At 36.7% G+C, this 25,342-nt stretch overlaps 1 protein-coding gene and 1 long non-coding RNA gene across 2 annotated transcripts; both read right to left on the bottom strand.

The window, feature by feature from the left end:
• Positions 1-13,249: 13,249 nt before the first annotated feature.
• On the bottom strand, positions 13,250-15,213 carry LOC116725331 (uncharacterized). Its single transcript, XR_004340384.1, has 2 exons — positions 14,738-15,213; positions 13,250-13,590 (listed from the first exon to the last, which is right to left on the bottom strand). It is a non-coding gene; the product is annotated as an uncharacterized LOC116725331 (long non-coding RNA).
• A 1,502-nt stretch (positions 15,214-16,715) lies between these two features.
• Positions 16,716-23,336, bottom strand: LOC116725311 (protein FAM174C-like). The gene is given in 4 exon segments (XM_032571266.1): positions 16,716-17,184; positions 17,853-17,975; positions 22,882-23,182; positions 23,185-23,336. Coding segments are annotated over 4 exon segments (489 nt in total). The 5' UTR covers positions 23,246-23,336; the 3' UTR covers positions 16,716-17,180.
• Between the last annotated feature and the right edge of the window lie 2,006 nt (positions 23,337-25,342).

Below are 25,342 nucleotides of genomic sequence, written 5' to 3'. Positions count from 1 at the left end.
AGTATGAAAATATTTTAATAATTTTTAACACTGTTGGGAAATTTTTAAAAATGTTAAACATAACAGATTAATGACTTATGTTAATTTAAAAAAAGTCCAAACTGTCCTTTTAAATGTTTCTGGTTATTACAACATTAAATATTTTCTCATTAAAACACCTGAAACTGTGAGACAACTTTTACTGTGTAAATATTAAAATTATTATTTTTTTTTTTTTTTACAAAATTTTCTAAGTAAAATTAAAAAAAATTAAAAAAACTATTTTAAATGTATCTTTCAAATTATGAACATTGCCTGGATTAATTTTAAATTTTCTAGGATAATTAGCTACTGTTATGACAAACTGAACACAAATTAACAGAGAGAAGCTCAGTTTGAACATTAAATGTAACATTTAGACCAAAAGCAGCTGCTGTAAATCTGAAGTTCAGAGAGAAACTAAATGAATCTTGACTTAAAGGAACAGGAAGTTTTTTCCTCTGAACTCACCGCTAAAATGTGGAGAAGTTTCACATCTGCAGATCTTCCTCCAGAGTTTCCCGCGCTGCTGCTGCGAATCAGTCAGACACAGAGAGACCCGAACACTGAGCGAGAGACGGGAAGGTGGCAGAAGTCCAGCGCGCGCCGCAGTTCAGCCATATTGTCATCATTATCTCATTATGAGGTCGGCCGGAGCGCTTGGAGGCCAGCCGAGCTTGGCACACCGCCCAGGAAACACGCCGCCGTCAGCCAATCAGAGCACAGAACACTCACACTGGAAGTAATCAAGTACTTTTACTTGCAACTCCAACACAAAGTATTCAGATATTTTTTTTAAAAAACCTCTAATTGATTTTATTCTGCAGATTGTTAAGATTTTCAGGCTCAGATTCAGCAAAAAGCTTCAGAAATGACTCAAAAAAACATGAAAATTATAATTAAATTACATAAATAAGGATTTTTTCATAGACTGCACTGCAAAAACTAAATCTAACCAATACATTTGTATCTGCATTTTAGTGCAAATTCTTTATTGAACCTTAAAGACAAAACTAACCTACAAGTAAATTTTCACAAAGATATAGGAGCTTGTTTTAAGTTAATAATTTGTTAATATTGATGAAAAAGTTCAACAGATTATTTCATTTATAACATGGAAAAAATATATTGTTATAAGTGAAATAATCAGTTGTACTTTGTCATCAATATTAAGGAATTGTTGACACAGAAAAGTTAATTATAAGCTAATTTTGTCTTATTTCAAGTGTAAAAGTATTTGCACTAAAAAGCCACAGAACTAGAAGTAGACAAAAATTTACTGCTTAGATTTTGTTTTTGCAGTGTAATCTGTTTTTAATGAAAAAGCAGAAAATATTGATACTGTAGTGTCCAGAAAACATTATGAAGACTTTCAAAATAAGACTGTTAAAGGTATTCAGTAGTGATGTTACGTGATGTGCCGAGGCTTCGAGGCGTGTGTCGAGTAATGGAGGGGGCGTTTCCGTAAAGCGCGTATCGAGGCTTGCTTCATTTAGGGGAGGAGCCGAAAACGATGACGTCCGAAGCCTCGCTGCCCGGCTGTACCACGTGACTGCTTCGGGAAGTGGCCCAGATGTTGGCGCGGGGTTTGACAGCTTTAGAAACCCCACAGGTTCCATTCAACATGTGGGTTGTTGTAGGCGAGTTGCAGTCAGTTGAGAGAGTGGATAGAGTTTTGATAGTTTGGATAGCAGAGTTTGGATAGTGGTTATTTAGTTTGAGACAGTTAGTTTGGTGTTTGGAGAGTTTAGGACAGATAGATAGAAAGGAGATTTAGGAGCGTGAGGACAGGATAGGAGTAGGATGGAGCCGGCGAGAAAGAGGAGGATTTCCCCTATGTGGGAACATTTCGATTTGATAAGCCCTAACAAGGTAAGGTGAACTGAACATTTGCAGATGCATTAGGTTTGCTTATGAGGAACTGTATTTTTCACTGTTTCTTATTTTCTGTAAAGGTGAGGTGTTTATTGTGCTCCAAGGAGTTGGGGTACAATAATAACACCTCATCCATGTAGTGTCAAAAAAGAGAAATCGTTTGAAACCAAAAACTGTGGAGAAATTGTTGTTTCTTAATAAAAATGCATGAAATCATCCAAGTTACACAAGCATTAGCCTATTCACTACCCCCTCCCTAGTTCCACAAGCACTTTCACTGTCCTCTGCCTGATTAAGCCCAGGCCATTTTTCTAGAGTCACAGAAAAACATTATTACACAACATGCCATATCACATGACACTACTATTTTGGGAATAATTACACACAGAGAATACATTCAAACAATATTTTATTATACACATATGTGTATACATAATTTATGTAGACAAATGATTTCGTCCTACACCTTTTGTGAAGTCATTCCCAAGAGCCATAATAGACAAAAATTCAATGCATCACATGTGTTAAGATACAGCTGGCTGTGATTATACACCTGGCCAGTAGGTGGTTTCGTGTGCACATGAAGCCTCAAGAAATGAACCCTTTCTGAACCAGTTGGCTCAAGTGGTTCAATGCCTCATGAGGCTTCATCTCACCATCACTAGTATTCAGGCTAATGAATTCATCTGGATCTAATCAAAAATAAAACCATCATTCAGCTGAAGGTTAGTCGTCTCCAGTCCAATTATTCTGGTTTCATTTTCCTGGAAAGGAACTTTCACTTTAAATGTCTGAAGATTTTCCCACTAAATGATTATGTTAGTAATCGATTGGTCTTGTGATTAATCGATTAATCGGATAAAAAAGTAGGCATATTTTTCATTTAAGCAATATCAAAAATACATTAAAAGATGCAAACAATTAATTTTCTTTTTAAATAAGAAAATTATATATATTTTTTTGCCTAAAATAGAATAACATAACATTCATTTAGTGAATTTGAACCAGGTTTTTGTGAAAACATAATTACAGACAAATAAGTTGTTTTTTATCTCAAATGCAAAATATCTATATTTTTGTCTTAATTTATGCTCTGTGTTATTCTTTCAGCAAATTGCCTTTTTTGAGTGTATACACCAGCTAGCGATTATCAATTACCAAATTATTTGACTATTTCAATAATTGATTCATAATGATTCATCATTTTAGCCTTGTTATCAGTCATGGTAGAATATTAGCTAAATATTTTTCAATTTTCTTGTTTTAAGCTGTTTGTCTTCAGCATGTAAACATTTAACATTTTAATCGTTTATCCTGATTTTCCATCATTCATTGAATCTTTCAACAACAGCAGTTTACTCACACAGTCTTGGAAGCAGCAGGAAGTTGATCTTCTCACCTTCCTGTTTGTTTTATGACCCGTCATGTTTAGATTAATGCTGAGTCAGCCTCTGAAGAAAACAGAAAATTAAACTGATTTGATTCAAACCGACTCTATAGAGGGTGAGCAGAAGTTTAAACTCCTTCAATAAACTGAGCAGCGAACAGATTCCGGTCTGCTGGTCAGACGCTTCCAGGTCGATTCTTAAAGTTATGCTGCCACCTGCTGGTTGGAGTGGATCACTACAACAACTCAACACTGCAGCGTGACGGAAAACGTAGAAACGGCTCCAAAAATGAGAAAATCATGAAAAAACATTATATTTTGTGTCACCTCTTTGAGAAAGTTTCCAGCTTTTTACTGCAAAACAAACAAAAAAATATTCTTGTTTAGTTTCTAGTGAAAATGTCTTAGTTCAGTTAAATCAGACAAAAATAACTTACAAGTAATATTTCAGTAAGATTGATAAGTTTGGATGAAGTCAATAATTCTTGACTAGAGACACTGAATAAATTACTGAATCAAAATATTTGAATCAAAAGTGACTTAAAATTTAAAGAAAATGTGAAACTAAAAGAAAAATTTGAAAAAATATTTTTGAAAAATGATAAAAAGTTTGAAACTGAATTAAAAAAAATTAGGCTGAAAAACAACATTGAATCTGACAAAGTAGCTTTGAGCAATTTCTCCTTTTTCACATCAATTTTTCAGTTTTAAATCTGTTTTGTTAGTTAAAAATTTAGTTTTCAGCTTCAAAATGTTTTAAGTGTCATTGTCTTTCTTTTTTCCTCCTTTGATCAAACCTTTTGTCCCTAATTGAGCTCCGTAGCTCTCCTCCATGTCGCCATGTGGATGCGCGGCCAGCAGGTGGCGCCACCTGAACAGAGGCTGGTTTGCAGGCTGCAGTTTCTCAAAGATGTTTCTGATTAAGTGAATCTTTAAAACTCAGATGATCTGAAAGAAATGATGAAGGCGAACATGAAGATCAGCTTCACAGGTTTTACACTGAAAAAAATTGATTTGGAAAACAATATATTTTGCCTGATTTTTTAAAATTTTGTAATTACGTTATTTATGTGAATTTAAAATACCAAAATTTCCAGTTAATTTTATACTTTGGTCCAACCGATGACTTAATTTTTAAATATTAAATGATTGATAATTTGATCAGTTACTCAGTACTTGAGTAAACTTTGTGCCAAAGTTTTACTAGACTAAAAATATATTGAACTATAGTTACTCTTATGTGAGTACAATTTGTGGGTACTTTACCCTCCTCTGATTACTACGGAAGAGGATTAGAGCCACTGGGAAAAAATGACGAATTCTGGTGAAAAAGGGTCAAAATTATGAGATTAAAGTGATATATATATATATATATATATATATATATATATATATATATATATATATATATTTCCTTTATTTAACCAGGTAAACCCCGTTGAGATCTAGATTCCATTTTCAAGAGGGACCTGGGCAAAAAAAAATTGCAATACATAGCAACCTGGTTACAAGATAAAAACATAATTTCATAATTATGAAATTCATAATTATTATGATTTTCATAATCCTGTGAAAAAAGTCTTACTGCATTGATTTTTTAAAGTGGCCCTAATCTTGCTCCGTAGGTGATGATTATTTTCTGCCTAAAGGCTAAATTGAATTTAAACACCTGATCAAAGTTCTGATAAATGGCAGAGGGGGCGCTGTGCTGAGCTCAGTGAGCTCTAAACAGGATTACATATATATACTGTACATATATACTGTATATATATACTGTACATATATAATGTATATATACAGTATATCCGTATAGGCAAAACAAATCTTTTACATGCCATCCATAGTCGCGCTGCCGCGGTATAATAATTTCGTTAATTCAATGAAACATGGAAATTTAGGCATTTTGAATTTCGTGCTCCACAGCAAAGGGAAAACCAGTTTAACTGCAGACTCGTTTCCATAGCAACTGACAACGTCCCTAAAAAACACTGAACTACGTATTTCCCACACAAAGAGCAGAGCATTCAGTCTGTTGCAGTAGTTCGGTTTTAGGCTTAATGTTATTTTGCCATTATTAATAAGCGATTGTTGTGGTAAGAGGAGAAAACTATAAATATATCGCTGCACTTTACTGTATGGCTAGCTCCACGGCTAGCTCCACGGCTAGCTCCACGGCTAGCTCCACGGCTAGCTCTACGGCTAGCTCTACGGCTAGCTCGCTGTTTGTGTCACTTACTCTGCAGTTGCGGAGTCACAATGTCTGGGACCATGAGCGCCCCCTGCCATGAGGCCAGAGAACTGCCTGCCTTGCCTCAAATCTGGTCTCTGGTTTCTGATCGCTTCTCTGTACATGAAACACGTCACACACAGTTAGTGACAAAAAACACTGAACATTATATACATAAGCTAAATGATGGAAAAGCAGTTCATATATGAAATGTTTTTTTAACCATTTTATTGGCGACGTTCAGACAGGAGGAACTTGGTCTCATTGAATAGCAGTTAGCGGGAGGTTGATCAACCTCAGGTGAGTCTCACCTCGCTGCTGCCTCACCTGCTGCGCTTCCGAGCTTTTGAATGGGAAAATGCGAAAATTCAGCAATTTTGAAGAAAAAAAAAAAAAAATTGGTTAAGCTAAATAAAAATAATTACTTTCCAGTACAAACCACAGGGTGAAAATAGCTATAAATTATTTTATCATTATACATTTCCATAATGACAGGTAAGGCCCTAGTTCACCGCACGTCACTGGTAACTATGGCAACCAGTTTAAAAGTCCACTGACTCTTTCTGCGGTCAGGTTGCGCGCTTCCGTCATGTTAATGAAAAATCCATCAGACAAGTCCGCTCTGAATATCAAACGAAACTGTGACATCACAATGTGACATCACAATGTAACTCCAAAGGCAGAATTCTGACATCACCAGCGATTATATAAGCTCCTCACATCATCTACTTTCATCACAGCCGTTTAGCCGCCGTTGTTGATACGTTTCTCTTGAGAATTTATTTAGCAGTTCATAGTAAGATTTTCAACTTTGTTTGGTGAACTTTTCTTTTGGAGATTAACAACAAACTTAACTTGAAATCTTTACTAAATTTCTAGAGAAGTGATTTATCTTAGAACCGGAAACAAGCAAAAGATACAATGGAGTCCAACCAACTTAGAGTTGAAGAGATTGAATCTGACAACACTGTCGAAAGGAAATTACAGCCACCCAACCCACCCAAACGCAAGAAGAAGAAGGTGTCGTTTGCAGTCTGGTTGGACCAGCAGGAGCTTAAGATTTCTGCTGAAACCATCGAACAGCAGGACGCTTCACTGGTGATTGATAATGAATCGATCGCCAAAGCACCGGAGACGGTGGATCAAAAAGGGGACAAACCAACACCTGAAAGTGAGTCCAATCAGAAGAACCAGGTACCATTTAAAACCTTGTCGGAGGAACACGTCCCCACTGAACAAGAGATTTCTGCAGGAAATACTGAAAACCAGAACGATTCACTGGCCAGTGAAGAAGAGTCCACCGCTGGAGTGCAGGAGACGATCGACACAGCAGAGAAGGAACAGCGACCAACAACCAGAGCCAACAAAAAGAAAATGATACCATTTCAAATCTGGTTGGAGAAACATGCCCCTGCTGACCAAGAGATTTCAGCTGAAAGTACTGGAACGGAAAACGATTCACTGGTTACCAAACAGGAATCGATCTCCGTACTGCAGGAGACACCAGAGAAGGAACAGCCCTCTACGTCTGGCACTGGAAATGTTAAAAAGCAGGACACTTCTCTGCCTGAAGAAAAAGGTAATCAGGAAGATTCCTTAAAGAAGATTTGCAAAGAGGAACCTGTGATTTCTGCAACACAACTGGTCACTGAAAAGAACAACATCTCACAATCACAGAGGAAAGTGGATCAGAAAGAGAAAAAACAAAAATCAGAGGCGAAGCGCATCAAGAAGACGCCGCTATTATGGAAATCTTTCCCAGAGCCAAATGCTTTTATAGATCTAACATTTTTTACTGAAGACAGTGACATCAATAACGGTCCTCTGCTGGAAAACCAAAGTTATCGGGCAGCTTTGCCCAGCAGTGGAAAGAAGACGTTTTGGAAAATGCTCCCCAAATCAGAACCTCGCGTAGATGTAAGTTTTATTGCTGAGAATATTGACACCCAAAGTGTTTCAATGGCGGCACAAGAACGTGATGAGGCAGCTTCCTTGAAAAAGGAAAGTTATTCTAAGAACCTTGTGATTCCTTCAACACAGCTGGTCACCAACCAGGAATCCATCTTCAAACCACAGCAGACACTGGATCAGAAAGGGGAGAAAGGTCCATCTATGGGTAAGCCCAAGGACAACACCCAAACCGAGAATTTAACTGAGGTTCCTGATAGTCAAACTGCAGAAAATGTTCAAGGAGAGAGTTTAACTGAAATTCAGAATTTGCCAAACTCTTCTGAAAAGGCAACAAGTCGAGCAAACTGTACATGTCTCGCCAAATTTAAGGAGACTGAACTGGAATATATTGAAGTACAGAAGTATTTAATGAAACAGCTCGATGAGATGTTTGATACGAATAATAAACTAAATACTAAACTTAGACAGCAGAGCGCTCGGATCAGGAAACTACTCTCAGAGAGAAGACAAGGCAAAAAGTCAATGGTTTCTGTTCAAATTCAGACGGATTCACAAGACCGGCCAAAGCAGAAAACAGCCAATTATCAATCTGCTTCACTACAAACGGAGATGGATGTTCAGGAAACCAGCTATCAGTTAAAACCAGTCCATAAAACCATTTCAACACAAAATGAACTCTCTTTATTGCTAAACAAACAGCCCTCTGAAAAACAGCTGAATGGGCATCAGGATGGGCAGACCGAGCTACTTCAGAGATCTACAGGTAAGAACAGGACAGAGTCAGCAGTGAAAACTGCCTCTCAATTGGAAACCTTCAGTAATGAAAAGGTTTCTGGAGCAAACAGTGAAAAAGACATTTCAACACCAGAAACAGTCGGGGATCCAACAGCTACCATCAAAAATGAGATTCACAATAAAACAGTCATCAGTAAATCACAGGATGAAGAAACTGTCTCTACAACACAACAACATGAGGACCAGCAAGATGAGAGAAAACCATCGAAGAAATATAAACGTAAGAAGAAGAGGAAGGCAGCAATGAAAGCTGCCTGTGAGCTGGAGACCCTCCATAATGAAACCAGTGAACTACAAGAAGTTCCCACACTGGGAACAGTTGGGGATCAGATAGCCTCCATTAAAAATGACATTCATATGATTGAAACAGAGATCGCTAAAGTACAGCAGATCACCAAAGAAGAAACAGTTTCTGAAACCCACCAAAATGGGAACCAGCAAGATGAGAGAAAACCATCGAAGAAATATAAACGCAAGATCAGGAGAAAGGCAGCAATAAAAGCTGCCTGTGAATTGAAAGCTGTCAGCAATGAAAACATTTCTGGAGAAAACAGTGACCAACAAGAAGTTTCTATTCCACAAACAGTCAGGGATCCGACAGCGACCATCATAATTGAGGTTCATAGAAACGAAACAGTGATAGATAAACTACAGCAGGCGACTGAAGAAGAAACTGTTTCCACAACACAACAAAATGAAAACCAGCAAGATGTGAGAAAACCATCAAAGAAATATCAACGCAAAAAAAAGAGAAAGATGGCAAAGAAAGCTAAACTGGAAACTGGTGTAAACGTGATAGAGACAGAACAAAACTGGATCCAAAACACCAAGATGCCAAAAACTGATTTAGAAATAATACCAGAGATCCCACAGACAGCTTCTGGACAAACAGAGACAAAACCTGGCAAAGTTTCAGAGGATGTAACAGGTAGAGTTCCTGAAGGGCAGAGTGGTCTGATAGAAGAACAGGGAACACAGGCAAAGGTTACATTAAACAACGATGTAATCAAAACAACACCGGAGGAATCAGAGACTCCAGCAGCTGAAGGATCAGTTGAGCAGAACATCGTCTCTGAACAGGAAGAGAGACCCATGAAGAAGATTTCTCTGTGGAGGCGTTTGAAAAAGGCTTTAACTCCAACATGTCTGCGCCAGTTCAAAGACCGAAGTAACGGCCATCCAGCGTAGACATGAATTTATGTACATTAGATTTAAAGGGGGTGGGGCCATGTGTGGGTTGGGTGATTGGTGGTAATTGGAAAAAGAGCCACTGTTGTTGTTAATTGGACATTTGAATATTAAAAAGCCAGGACTGCACGGTGGGAAGCGTCTCTCCGTGCAGGTGTGGGTTCACTCCGGGTGCTCCGGCTTCCCCCACGTTCAACAACATCAGGACTCATGTTCATCCACTGTAAGATTTTTATTTCTAATTCTAAACAGAAAATAAGAAAACTACATTTATTAATTAAAGGCAGATTTGGAAAAAGAAAATGTAAACAACATGGAACAAAAAGAGGCTTTTAGAAATCTAAACTATACAAATTGGAAAAAATTTGAAAACTATTTATCTTTCTGGGGAATATATCTATATCTATATCTAAATTTAATTATATATATAGACAAAGATATATATATATATATATATATATATATACACATATATATATATATATATATATATATATATATATATATATATATATATATATATATATATATATGTATATATATATATATACATATATATACTGATCTACTGTTTAACTTTCAGGAACTTTGCCCTCCTCTGACTATAATATCATTTCTTCTTGTAAACAAACCAATAATTTAATGTAAAATATGAATCCTTGCAGCAATGAGGGCAGTGTTGATCTGCTCTCACTGAGCAGGTAAACACTTGTGACCTTTGACCCGAGCAGAGGGAGGAGGGGAGGAGTGGGACACGACGTGCAGGAGGTCGTGACGGAGTAAGGCTGGGGGGGTCTGCAGGTCCCAGGGGTGCTGCTTCCGGCCGGCGGGGGGCGTCAGAGACCTTACCCCTAATGAAGCCGTCATTACCGGCGTGGAAACGACGCCAGCCCCCCCAGGGGACACGCAGGGGGGTCCGTGGGTGTCCATAAAAACACGCAGAGATGAACCGGGAGCTTCAGATGATTCCGGACTTTCTGCGGATCCTCCACGAGACAGAAATGCTGCGCGAGACCAGGTGAGAAAAAAACAACAACAAAAAAAAACACGTGAAAAACAACTTCTTCTCTAGAAATAATATGATTTAAAGCAATCTGGGACCTTCAGTGTCATTTTTGGTTATTGTAACATTTGTTTTATGATGATTCAGATTGATAAATGTTTTTATTATTTTGCAGAGATCCAGATTCCTGCTTCCCGGTGAAGCAGAGAGGAAGTCCGTATGAGATGAGCCCCAGTGATGGTGAGTTCACGGACATCCGTTTATTTTAATCTGTCCTTCAAGATCAAATTCAGCTTGAAAGCGAAACTGTTCATCAGAAACATGTACAATCTCCTTCATATTTTATTGTTATTATTGACAATTATAGCCTCCTGCTCTCCTTATTTTGGCTATTTGAAGGTTTTCTTGTTTCTTATATTTTAGTAGAAAAGTATTTTTATCCATTAAAAGCTTAAATTTATGTAATTTATTGATGTTAATTTTCATTGTTTTTCCCCTGGTCCTGAAATGTCTTTTGGATCTTTTCAGAGTAGCGAGATGTGGGATCGGTTTACAGTACAGAAAATTATGAACTTTCATGTTTCATAAAACTTTGAAACATAAAAGTTTAATTTTGCTTTTTTGAGTCAGTTTACTCCAGTTATTGATCAACTGATCAACTGATCAGCTTGATTAAATGAATATGTTTTCTCTGTTTTTATGGCCACCTGTTTTACTGCCCTGCTCTGTGTATGAAGGTTTTCCTCTTTTATCCCTCAGGGTCGCGACCCCTGGGCGTCCATCGGGTCTTCACCAACAGTCGGGAGCGCCGGCGCCAGCAGAACGTCAACGGGGCGTTCGCCGAGCTGCGGCGCCTCATCCCCACTCACCCCCCTGACAGGAAGCTGAGCAAGAACGACATCCTGCGCCACGCGCTGCGCTACATCCACTTCCTGGACCGGCTGCTGGTGGACCAGGAGGACGGCGGCCTGCAGGGGGCGCCTTCGCCCCGCTGGGCCCAGAGCCCAGAGGACGGAGACTCTGACGGCGTGTTGGAGCAGCAGCGCTACCTGCACCGCTACCAGGTGCAGCTGAGCAGCCAATCAGAACCCACCGACGGCCAGACCCTTCCCAGACTGGAAGCTGAACTGGAAACCAGTTCTGGTGTTTGGCTTTTATATTAAAGACTTCTGTCTCGGTGCGAATATTAATGTCAAAAGCTGCGTTTCCATTTGAAATGTACGTAAAACTTTGTTGATATTCCGCTAACGTAGGAAAAATAAAATTTCAACATTAGCAACATTTCGCTAATGTCGAAATAACAAGATTTTACAATTCCAGTGGAAATAAGGAACACAATTAAAATCACATGTGGATAAGTCAGTTCTCACAGGAAGCTGCACCATCATCCACTTCCTGCCATCTTTGTCGTTTCCTCCAGTAGTAACTTCCTGTTGTTGGTCATGTGACTCATCTGATGCAGAAAAAAGTGTTTCTGCCGTTGTTTTGTGAAATGAAACAATTTTGATACGGACAAAAAAAGAAAACTAAAAAATGTGAGTTTTTTTCTAGATGTGTTTGATTTAAGCGAATTTATTTAGGAAACATGAAATTGCGTAACAGCGTCGTCAATGGAAACGCAGCGAGGTTTGCAGATTGTTCCTGAATATTACAGTTACGCTAAAAATGATGAAGATGACGAACATCATCATCAGCACCATCAACGTTTTGTTTCAGAGAAACATTCCTTAAGAAGTGACTCCATGTGATATTCACATCTACACTGCAAAAACACAAAGTATAACCAAGTATTTTTAATCTAGTTTCTGGTCCAAATATTTCAGTCACTTAAACTAAGACAAAAAACTGATTTAGAAGTAACTTAAAGAAGATATAAAAGCTTTTTAAAGTAAATAATTCCTTATATTGATTTTAAAAAGTTAGTCGAGTTCTATAAGCAGATTATTTCATTTATAACATTGGAAATTTTTAAAGTGAAATAATGTCAATGTAACTTGAACTGTTTTGTCAACAATAAGGATTTATTTACTTAAAACCACCAATAACATCTGGCTGGAAAATAACTTGTAAGAACAGAAATACTCTGTGGGATTTTGTGTTTTTACAGTGTCTTTGTTGTTTCAGTAGAAAATTTGTTTTCACGTTCAGGATGTGAAGTTCTGCTCAGGTTCAGTTTCATTTTAAAGGAACTTTTTCTGCTTTTAAACTTTTAATTTCTGTATAAAACATGTTTTTTTTCTTTTTATTGTTAGTTAGAAAAATGTTGTTAAGATTTGATGCTTTTAATCTTTTGATATGAACACAAATAAAAACACTGAGATTAAATAAGTGATGGTTTCCAATGTAAAACATCACAGTAACTGTTTAATCTGCTTTTAATGTAACAAAAATAAAGAATTCTGATTTTATTTTGCTTATTTCAAAGGAACAATGCCTATGATTAATAGAATAGAATAGAAATATCCATTACTGTTCAACAGGAGGAATTTTCTGGAGTTCAAGCAGCAAGTTAAAGTAAAAAGGAGCAAGAATATTCACAGAAAAACAATTTCTGAAAAAAATAACAATCAAAAACTGTAAAGGCATATTTACAAAATTAGAGAAATAATATAGTTACCAAAACTATACTCAGATTAAAATAATGCTGCAGCAGAATGGGATAATAAAAACATTACAAGATGTGTATTCATGTATTGGTGCATAAAAAGAACAATATGCAATTGAAAAGCTGAATTTTATATTATTTTTTTTCATTTTAATTTAAGCGTCCATGTTATGCAGTGTGTCCACTTCTGAGAGGCAACAAAAAATCCCCAAAAAACAAAACAAAACAGGTTTTGGAAAGTTTTAGGAATCAGGAAAGTTTTTAATCATTTTAAAACAGTCTGAAAGTAAAACTTTGATTTTCCTCCGTTTTTCTTCCCGTTAATCTGTAATAAAGAGGAAGAGGTCACGGAGGACGGGGGAAAGTGGAAGAGTTGGGAAATGAATACATGGACTGGCGCTAACGACTGATAAGCATCTCAGCCAATCAGAGAGCCGGACAGTGGGAGGTCGCTAACAGGCCCCAGAGGAGCGGAGGGGCGTGTTCCAATTAGCGGAGGGCAGCGAGAGACGGTGTGATGCTAGCTGCTCCGCGGTTCCCACCTCCGCCTCTCCTCCGGAGAAAAGGCTCCAGCTTCTGACCTGCTGACCAGAATGACGTCATTATACTTTAACTAAAGTCCTGACTGACCAGATCTACTGTTTGTGCTGCGTTATGGACCGCAGGGTTCTGTTTTTAAACGCAAAACGGGTCGAAATCAGTATGCACTACTTCAAACTTTTACTCAAATAAAAGTACAATTAGTCAAGTAAGAGTGGAAAAGTATTTAGTACAAAGTTCTGAGTAACTGATCAAAACAATAATCATTTAATATTATAGAATTACATCATGAGAGGGACCAAAACACAAAGTTCTGACAATTATTTAACATTTTTAATTGACATAAATAACAATTTCAAAATAATAAAATCAGGTAATAGAAACATTTTTCCTACTTATTTCTTTCAATATAAGACTTATGAAACTTTAATTATAACTGCAACTGTTTGTTTCTGAAACCAAAAAAGGCAAATTTAAACTGCAAATCACAAATTTCATTAAATTAAAAATGCAAAATGAGTTCATTGTGATTTCTTTTGCTTTGTTTTATAAATTCTTAAAAATACAAACATAAAAACGGCTCTGAGTTGTTTCCTCATTAAAAGAAGAAGAGACAAATTCAAAGTGTTTGGGCTCATCAGTTGTTTTCATTGGTTTGAAGTCAGGGGCCAATCAAAATCATTTCACGAGCCACAAATGGCCCTCGGGCCACACTTTGAACACCCCTGGGGTCGAGTATCAAGTAAGAAATAAGTAATAATAAAGTTACTTAGGTAAAAGTAAAACATAAAGTATATTACAAATACTCCTAAAAGTACATTTTTTCCCAAAAGTAAGAAAAACTAAAAATAATTTGCTACATTATTTTGAAATTTATTGACGTTTTCATTAAACAAACTGGTGAAAATGGTAAAACTATCAATCCAGATAGTAAGGAGAGTTTTAATCAGAATTTATCGTGACAAATATAAATCAAAATTTATCACAATAAATAATAATAATAATAATAATACATTTTATTTGTAATGCACCTTACATTTCAAAGAAATCTCAAAGTGCTACAGAGACGAAAATAGATTATAAAACGTACAATAATACATCTCACACCAAATGGTAACAAATTAAAACTTACAATTAAAACGATAAGTTATAACTTAATCCAGCTGCTGGATCATGGGGTGTACTTACTTTTCTGTCACAGTGACTGAGACGCCCCTCAGCTCCTCTGGGATCTTCGTCTCCTTATCGTCTCTCTGCGTCGCCTCAGATGTTAATCAGCCACCATCATCACGCCCACTCATCACCAGCTAGTTACCAGGCCCGGTGTGTGTGTGTGTGTGTGTGTGTGTGTGTGTGTGTGTGTGTGTGTGTGTGTGTGTGTGTGTGTGTGTGTGTGTGTGTGTTCCTCACTGTGGGAAAACACTTTGCTGCCTCTCACACCGCAGCATCCAGTCATGGTGACAAATGGATGCATTCATGTGGAAATGATCATCAAACCTCCTCAGGTTTGCGGATCTGCCAACTAAAACACTGTCTGACCTCAGCAACATGGCCGCCAACGCCAACAACATGGCGGCTGTTCCTGGACAAAAACAGAGAAAAGATGGTAATTATCACAGAGCACTGCAGGTTTATTTATTGATAATAAAAAAGTAAAAAATAAAATTTTTCTTTACTTGCACTTTCAGAAAAAACTAAATAAAATATATATCTGGTCAGATTTTACCCATTTAAAATATTCTAAAAAAAAAAAAAATTCTAATAATTGAAATTTGAAATACAAAATAAAATGCTTATGTTTTCCTGAATTTTTTATTTTTTTAAAAACTTTTACAATATTACCATATATTTTTACTTTAATGTATCAAACATTAATATGATTGGACTCATTTTTATTCTCTGAAGTTTTAAACTGCTTGCACTTTTATAAAAAACAAAAAATGTTTTTCTTTATAAAATTTTACCAATTCAAAATAATTTAAAAAATATAATAAATGAAAATTATATTAAAAAAAAACACAATATGAAATATTTTAAAATGTTCAACTTGCTCTGAAAGTGAAATTTGTAGCAGTGAGTAAAAGTTTTAAACTTTTAGCTACTGAATATTTTTACTGCAGTTTATCACATTTGCAGGATTCTACTCATCATTGTGATTTTTTAAAATGTATTTGTGTAAGTTATATATTTTATTACATTTTACCAGTTTAAAATAATTTTTAAAAAGTCTAACTATTGAAAATTACAAAACATGTACAATGAAATGTAAAATAATTTTAGAATTCTTAACATTCCTTGAAAGACGGTTTATAAAAACATTCAACATTTCAAAACTTTATTTACTACTGTTCATTTTTATTTGTGAATTCTTTAACTAGTTGCACTTTACAGAAAAAATATGAGTTTACAAAATAAAAAAACTGAAAATGAGAAAAACACAAAAAGCTATAACTGCATTTATTAATGTTTAAATATTTTGTATTTTAAGTTTTTAAAATAATATCGGCCTTGTTGTTATCAGCCGTTTTATTTTGCTGCAGTTTCAGTTGGGCGACTGGTGACGCCTGCTGGAAATGCGGCGCAATTACATCACCGACCATAAACTCCATTAATGACGTCAGCAGATTTTAGGATAATATTTAAAAATCTCCAAAAATAAATAAAACAAAGAAAGATACAACAGACTTTTTGTGTTTTTAATACTCAAAGGTTGAAATATTTTTATTAAAAATGTTTCCAAACAACCAACAGCTGCTTTTACAAACATTAAAAGATACAAACATTTTTTATAGATATTTTTTGAAATATTTGTCTAATTTGTTTTTAATAATGACGATATGGAGATCTAATAACTATTATTAAAGTTCCTTAAAACTTTTGGTGATATAAAAAAAAATGAATTCCTCATTTTAAAAATATTTTAGTGTTTTCACATGTAATTTTAATTTACATTTTAAGAGCAACAGTTTAGATTTTACATTAAAGTTACTTCCAAATTTAAAACTCACCAGAGTTTGTGTGTTTTTTCCTCCATTTCTGTAAAGTTTTCCTTTTTGTTTTAACATGTTTATTAGTAACAAACGTAAAATTAAAAATTAGAAGATAAAAAACAAGAACAAACTTTTATTACAATCACCATGGAAACAAAAGTAAAAGTAGAAATATGTCAAATCAAAGAAGTGATTGTTATTATTTTATTCCAAATTAGATCATTAGAATCAGCATCAATACAAGCAGGTTTCCAAACACTGTGTGTGATCTGAGCAGGAAGGAGGGTTAAAGTCTACCAGGAGGGCAGATCGCTGCTGCCCCCTGCTGGCCCTCCGCCTCCCTGCAGGCAGCTCCCAGTAGTTAAAGCACAAAATCAAACCAAAACATACAAACACAGGGAATCTGGAATAATCTAAATGAAAATCCAGAGAAGAAGAAAAACATTTGGCCTCAGGAGGAAAAGCGTCCGCTCGCTCCAGGAAGCGGCGCTCCGAACATATTGATAAAATATTGATTATCCTGCTCTGCTTCTCCAAGCAGCTGGGAGTTTTTGGTCCGTTCCCGTCCTCTTCCAGTTCGTCCTGGATCAATACGGTCAGGCGGCGGCGGCTCCGATCCGTCCGACCCGGCGCAGCAGAACTCATCTGGACAACAGATAAGACCTGATCAAGCTGAGGGCAAAGGTCAGCAGCTCCACTGATACAACTCCACGTTTTCTCATCAGTCAGCTGGAAACACTAACAGCTTTTAATCTTCAGAAAAGAACAAAAATATATTCATTTAATCCATTATTTCTTTGAAGACAAATCAGTGACACATAATAGAGAAAATAAAAAGAATCGACTTTAATCTTCTGAGATCAAAGATCCAAAAAAAAAAAAAAAATCTAAGTTCTGAGAAAAAAGTCCAAAATGTTTTTCAGTGGCTCTAATCCTCCTGAGTGTCTCTCGGTCATTAAGGAAATATTTAAAACGTGTCGCAAGATCATCAAATAACATTATATTTATTTTTCCATCTCTATTAAAGAACGTAGAGGGAAAAACATGAAACATAGATAAATAATATCTTGTGACTCATAATCAACCAAATTAATATAAAAAATGTGTTTTGATTTTCTCTCTTGCTGTAGTTTTTTTGTTTTTTTGAGATAAAACATAAATCACCTTTAGAGCTCTGGCAGCTGTTATTTTAAAAGCTGAAGTCTGAGCTGCTGCTAAAAGCGCTAACTTCACTGACTGTCAGAATAAAAACAATGCAGTGACCACTCTCCATTTGTTCTCCTGCTGTCTGAAGCCTTGTGTTGACCTCTGACCTGCGCAGGCTGCGAGCTTCGTACAGGGTGTCGTCCCCGTCGCTGTCCACCGCCTCCATCTCCACGGAGTCGTCGTAGTTGGACAGCAGGCCGTACTTCTTCTTCTGGACCGGCTTCTTCAGGCTGGCAGGGTCAAAGGTCAGAACTCAGGATGTGATGCTGCACATCAGCTGAGGCGACTAATCAGATTAATCGATTATTACAAGAACCGCCATCTAATTGATTTGAGAGTTGCTACTTTTTTATTTTGTTGTGTTTTCTTGCACAGTAAAGGAATTCTGATTATTTTGATTCTGATATATAATTACTGTAGAAATATTGCATGAAGTTCTGATGCCTGATTTCTCCCTTTGCAGAGCTGTTGAATAAAAAATAAAAGAACTGAAGCTAATTTGGGATTAGCAATCTGATCTTGGGAACAGAAGTTATGGGACGTTGTTTAAGCGTAAAAAGTATCTGGCTTTTTAAAATTATTTTTAATTTTGCAATATTTAATACTGAGTCTCTGCTGTAAAACCAGACTAACATTTTATAAACGTGAAAGTCGATCTTCATTTTTCCACATTTTTGCAAACCTTTGTTCAGAAACTCAAAAACCCAGCCTTTTTTCTGATCAGTGAACGCAACACAGTAAATGCTAACGTTGGTCACCAAGGCGACAGCTGGACAGACGGACACGTCTCCACGGACGCCGTCCAGAGGACAGGTTAGCGTTTAAAGAACCGGGCCGGGGTCCAAAACCTTCAGAGAAACATTGAGTCCGGGTCCAGATCATTCGGACCGGAACCGGGACAGAACCAAAACCTGGAGAAAAATAAAGAGATGGAAACCAGATTCCTGCTAACGCAACGGACAATAAACTATTAACAGATTTTAGATTTAAGCTCAGGTTTGATCTCAACTTTTTTTAATCTCCAGTGTTTGTGACGCCTTTAGAAAATAAAGAGTAAATTTCAGAAACTTTGACATTAATTTTCTAGAAAACACTTGGAAATTTCTCAATTTGAAAAGTTGGTCGTAAAAAGTCAGAAATTTTAAAAATAATTTCTGAGCTTGGAAAGTGAAAACTGTTCGATATTTGAAACTCTGAAATTTCTGAAATGTTTCTCTTTTCTCATTTCTATCTAAACGATGCACCGTCTTAATTTCCTCACTAATCTGATCTACATGACAACATGTCCATCATATTTCCCCATCATTTTACTGCTAATAATTATTTATTCCATTGATTGATCTGATCGTTCTGATCAGGTTGTTTTGTGATTAAATGTCCATCTTTCTTTCTGTGCCTCATAAATAATATTTGGAACAAAAACTAAAGGTGAACAGATTTTCTGATGCCGACAAACTGACAGAAATATCAACAATGGATGAAAACTCAAATCAAGGCTGGACTAGATTTTGCCAAAAACTTGTTGTGGGAAGAAAATTCTGATGAGACCAAAATGGAAAAAAGGTCAGAAATGTTTGTGGGACGTCGGAGTTCTGGGTTCTGATCCGAACGAGACTGAAAGCTCAAAACGGAAAAAACAGACGATACGTTCAGCCTTCCTGTTCTCTGGTGAAAGTTTCACTCTCCCTCACATCCTAAATAATCTACAGAAATGTTTCAACTGAGAAGATTAATTGTGATAAATCGATTGCAGAAAAAAACTTGAAGATAAGATGTGGTTTGTAAACTTGTTCTACGGTGAGTTCAGGTTGGATGTTTTATCTTCATTTGGTTCAAATTCTGTAAAAAAAACAACAGAATATTTGCTATCCAATTATTGATCAGTTAATGCAAAAAATTATTCAATTATTCAACAAGCGTACGCTAAAATATAACATTTTAGATAATGTTCTTATTAGTATTTATTATATAAAGGCTTTATATAAAAAGGCTTATGTTGCTAAATGAAAAAACTGCAGATGGTGACAATAACTTTGTACGATTAATTGATTAATAGTGCAATTAATCAGTTAATTGACTGAATAATTGATTACTAAAATAATCGGTAGTTGCAGCTCTAGTTTCAAAAAAAGTTGCATAACTTACTGAATCAAAATCAGCGTTAAAATAAGAAAGTTTCAACATTGCGGTCACTAGTGACTCTGTGCTGTGCAGTGATGCAGCAATGCCTCAGAGAAGTCAACCTGGGAAGTTCTGCAGTGACCCGACTTCCTGGAGGTTCTGAACTGGATCAACGTTGATTCCCAGTCAGGAAAATCGAGCCTAATGAGCGAATCGACACGGAGCAGGAAGCAACTCGGGACTCGGACGGCATGACGACTGTCGGCTGGTTGCCATGAGCAACCGGCGATGAGGACGGGTTCAGATGATCACAAACCCAGTAGTCCATCATCAGGTCAGCGATCGTTACTCCACACCAGACGGTCGATTTAAAACGTTGTTCAGCTGTTCTATGTTCAGTTTTTTACGTTATTTTATATAAATATTCACTTTTAATCTTATTGGAAAGTTTTTACAGCTGGTTTTCATCTCCATGTTATTTTCTAAAGAAAGATTAGGTCGACATAGAAACACTGTGTGAAAAACTAAGTACACCCCACCATTCAGCAGCCTGCAGGAAGACTTTTAGCACCAACAGCTCTCCATATATAGTGTCAGTATTTCATATTATTAAGGAGAAAATCTGGTTGATCGTCTGTTTATTAAACGTCTCAAACATCAGCTGTCAGATAAATCATCTCAAGTTTGACAATAAATCGCAAAAATCTTGTCGTTGTAATATCAGTTTGTGCTTCTATTATTACTATTTATATCGAAAAAGATGCTATATTCAGTGTTGGGAACTTGCATTTTTCTGTTTTTGGCTGAAGCGATTAATTGTGTTTAACAGTGATTAATCATGATTTATTAATTGTTAAATTAATTGCAAACTAATTTAGTTATTGATTAATAGTTAACTGGAGTATACAGACTCTAAAAAAGGCCATTTACTGAAATATAACAGAGCAGTAATTAAATCAAAATGGTACAAAAATATTTACATTTACCTTCTTTGTCTATGAATATCAGGTCCTGATAACTAAGTTTGTTCCTGATTAAATTAATTTCTTCTAGTGGTTTTAACACATTTGTTCTGCTAAAATTGCACCTTTTTCTTTTATGTCTATATTCTCATTAAATAAAAGTTCTTGTTGCATACTTTGTCCTGTAACATTTGAAAATATTTTCTGTGATTTCAATTCTCTTTTTGAGAAAAAACGTGAACAAAAACCCCACTGGAGTCAAACAATGGGACAGACTGAATATGGAGCTAAAACCATGTCAAAACATCAACCACTATAACACTAAACTATTTTACTCACATTATACAGGGAAGAAGGGAATTAACTGTATAATATGTATTATAATGAGTTTCTTCCTTCCTTCTGTTGTTTTGTTACTATTATTAGCAGATTATTGTTGGTACTTTACTGTCATTATTATCATAATTAGTTTGTTTAATTTGTTGGACATATAACACAAATTATGAGCGGCAGTCTGCTGTAAAACACCTCATCACTGTGCAGCCGTGATGATTCGTTTTTCAAGAACAATCTAAAACACGACTTCATCAGTTCATAAATAGCTTTTTTTTTTTTTTTCCATCTCAGATTGTTTCTGAACTGTTGGTGCAAAACGTCGATGGCAGAAGGTTTTGAGTGGATCTGGGCTTTAGGTGACAAACTGAACGGCGCCAGGAGGGCGAGACCGGCAGGACATCTGACCCGCTTATCAAAACGTTTGTAACTTTATTAAAGAACAACAAAAAACAAAATCAACATAACATGCTCAAATTAATGACCAAACAAAAATAATAATCTCTCTAATTATTGTTTCAACAAGATTTTGTGCAATTCTGTGCGTTTTGGTTCCATTACCAAAATAACCAGCAGAGCAGGAGTTTAAAATTAAATTAATTAAATTAAATTAATCACTGATGTGTTCAGGGGAACGCTTATGAATAATCACAGAATAAATATCAATCCTGAAAACCTGATATCGTAACGAACTGAGTGTTATGCTTTTTACGTAATCTCTGCTCGGTTTGCGGAGCGCAGGCGGTTGCCACGGTAACGGGTGTGCTTAAATGACAAAGAGAGAGATAATAAAAAGGTGGTTTTGAGTTGATCACCTGTTCGGGTTGTTTTATCTTTGTGCATCGCTGCAGTTTCTGAACGTTCAATAAACCACAAACTTGGACTAATTACCTCGTTCATCTGTGAGTCACAACAAACATCAAACACGGTAAATATGTTTCATGAAGTATTTAACAGGGTTGGCAGAGCTGTTGCCTTGCAGCAAGAAGGTCCTGGGTTCGATTCCCGGCCAGGGGTCTTTCTGCACTGATGCATGGTGGGTTTTCTCCGGGTTCTCCGGCTTCCTCCCACAGCCAGTATAACCAGTTTAAAAGCTAAAATGACTGGTTATATGCCAGACATGGAAAACTGGGATTCATTCCTGAACTGAACTCCATGATGTTCAGAGTTTAGGTCTCGCTGTGTCAACATGGCAGCCAGTGGGCTGAGGGACCTACAGCTCCGTTTTGTAGCAATTCAAAAGCTGCCCAGTTTTTATCGCTTCGCAAAAAAATTCATCAGCACAGAAACTCCAAAGCACACAAAGAAGAATATACTTTTATCATAGTACCCCAAGAATTTCAAACTACTTTCACTCCTGTGTATGACGTAATGTTGGAAAGGAGCTGACAATTATTCTGTTGCTATGAGTAAGTTTGTAATGTTTTATGTAATATGTGTTTTAATGACCAATTACTGATAATTACTGAGTTGGTAAGTGACATATTTTATTACATTGAGATAAACACGTGTTCACTTCTTCCTTCTCCATGTTAAACAGGAAAGTAAGCTAATTATTTTTGCTTCTATGTGCACATGTTTTCTCTTGTCCTTCCGGTTATTTGTTTTAAAAACTAATCATTTTTAAGCTTTTTTTTTTTTTTTTTTAACTCAAATAAGTTTTTGTCATAAACCAAACTTTGTCATAAATCCGGGTTTCGCAGATTTGTGTGGTTCTCACCGCACGGCTCGGATCAGGAAGTACAGGACTCCGATGATGGTGATGCCGATGAGGACGTACAAGGCCCGCTGGATCATGGAGCTGCTAGCCCCGAAGTACATCCCGACCTTCTTGGTGCTTCCGCCGCCGCTCAGCGTGCTGTTCGGCCGGCTGGAGTTCGTCGCGGCGGGCTTGACCGTCGTGGCGGCGGCGGTGGGGGCGGCCGCGTCTGTGGACAGAACCAGCAGCCAACATGTGGACACGATCACTACCGAGAAAACTCTCCAGAAACTCATCTTCACATCTGAGAGGAGTTCGACACCGGAGGAAAAAAACGGTTCGGATCCTGGAACCGGTACCGGAACAGAGCCGAAGTTTTCCTCATATACACGTCGCTTTAACGGCCGAAACTCCGTCACAGCTTTTGTTGACAAGAAAAGTAAAAGCCCAACCAGGAAGTAGACGCCCCCACACGGCTGACGTCAGAGACAACGTGGAGGATGCTGCGTTCAGGGCAGCTCGGAAGTTTAATATTTGACCGTCAAACAAATACCGGAAAAAAACCAAAAAACCCCCAAAAAACCCAAACAGCTAAAACAATGAATTAATTGAACGGATAAATGAATAAACAGAGTTGGACAGAGTAGCTCTGCCCAAGTATATATATATCAACTTTAAGATATTTTTACTAAAGTAAAAAGAAATGACTCAAGTTAGAGTAAAAAGTATTTGGTAAAAAGAAAACATCTAAAGTACTGAAAAACAGCACAAAAAAATAAATAAAATAAAATAAAATGTTTTCAGACAAACAAAAGTAAAAAGTTCTGTTCAAATTCTGGCATTTTGAGGAGTAAAATATACACAATTACTACAAATAAATACAAATTAACCTATTTTGGCACAAGAAACACTTTTCCAAATAAATTATTTTTCAACACAAGCTTAACATTAAAATAATACATATAATAGGTCATGTGTAAATATGTTAGAACATGGTAAGGTACTTTCTGTGGTACAGTGTTTATTGAATCTTATTGACACCCGAATGGGACGACAGGCTCAGCAAAATAAAATCAGAACAGAACTCGTCTAGAAACAAGAAGCCTAATTTTAATAAACTGCAGCCAGCTGTCTGTGTCTTTTGGGTTAAAGCAAGTTTGTTCTTCATTCACTGAAGTTACTCACAGTATGCACAGGTAAGAGTAGAAATACTTCATAATAATATTTGTCATGCTGTGAAACCAAAAGATGTTTTTTCCTTAAAGCAAAATGTATATATTTTTGTACAATTCAATTTAAAATCTGAATATTTTTGTTCTTTCAGCAAATGACCCTTTTTTGAGTCAGCATATTCCAGTTAATGATTAATTGACTATAATCGATTAATCATGATTAATCGTTTCAGTTCTACATGCAACAAATTTCACCTGAGCTGTTGTTGCTTTTATTACCAGAAACAGCAAATAAAAAATGAAAATTAAGATATTTTGTAAGAACAAAACATCCAAAACATAAAAAAGAAACTTTTTAACTAATAATAAATAGAGCAATGTTAGTGTAGGAACAATTGATCTGGAAAACACTTAAATCACAACGAGCAGCAGCTTTACAGTTCTCCATTGGTTGCCATGGAGACGCTTGGGCTGCTGTGATCGACTGAAATAAACTTCAAAGTCTGAACGATTTCAGTGCCTGCTTTAATCCTGCCTGTGTGCAGCAGCTGTTTACCTGACAGGCACTGAGCGCGCTCACATCTGGACGGCTGTCATCACCCAGCGGCACCGGCGGCGAAACGCCCGGACCTCACGCCGGACCGTTCACACCTTCTGCTTCACAGGTTCCGGATCTCAGAACATTTTTCAGCTCAGACCTTTGTTTTTTTTTTCACAAGACAAAGATGTCTGGTTTCTATCCAGTTAAACACAACCCAATTTGTTCCAAAGTCCAGTGAAACCAGTCCGGTTCATTTCAGTAAAGTCCAATTGTTTGGTCAGATTATAAGTATGTTTTCACACCAAGTAGACTCTGTTTGATTGGGGACCAAAATTTAAACATTAATTAATTACATTTCAGCTGCTGCGGTTTATTTTCACACTGTAAACCTTTCAACAACCTGTTCCCCTCCTCGCCTGTGGGGGCGCTTCAACAAGAACTGCTGAAGGAAACGCTGAGCACCACTTCCTTCACAAAATGTGAACAAAAATGGAGATTTTAGTGGTTGTAGGATTTCTCTTATCCTTGGCTGAAGGCCATGACCCATTTCGCCCGCTAGCGCTAACCTAGCATGTTTGTTTTGGTTGTATTTACCCAGAATGCCCTGCGCTGTAGTCCACTTCTTGCTTTTGGAACGGTTTCTGGTCCGCTTGGTGTTCATAAATCCATTCAAACCGCACCAGAGTTCGCTTCAACCGAACCCAGACCGACGTTTGAAGGCGGATCAGAGTTAGCTTACGCATTCACACCTCAAACAAACTGGACTTTC

Source organism: Xiphophorus hellerii, chromosome 9, assembly GCF_003331165.1.
Source record: "Xiphophorus hellerii strain 12219 chromosome 9, Xiphophorus_hellerii-4.1, whole genome shotgun sequence".
Taxonomy (NCBI): Eukaryota; Metazoa; Chordata; class Actinopteri; order Cyprinodontiformes; family Poeciliidae; genus Xiphophorus; species Xiphophorus hellerii.
Note: the sequence above shows the minus strand (reverse complement) of the source record. Positions and strands in the feature narration are given on the sequence as shown.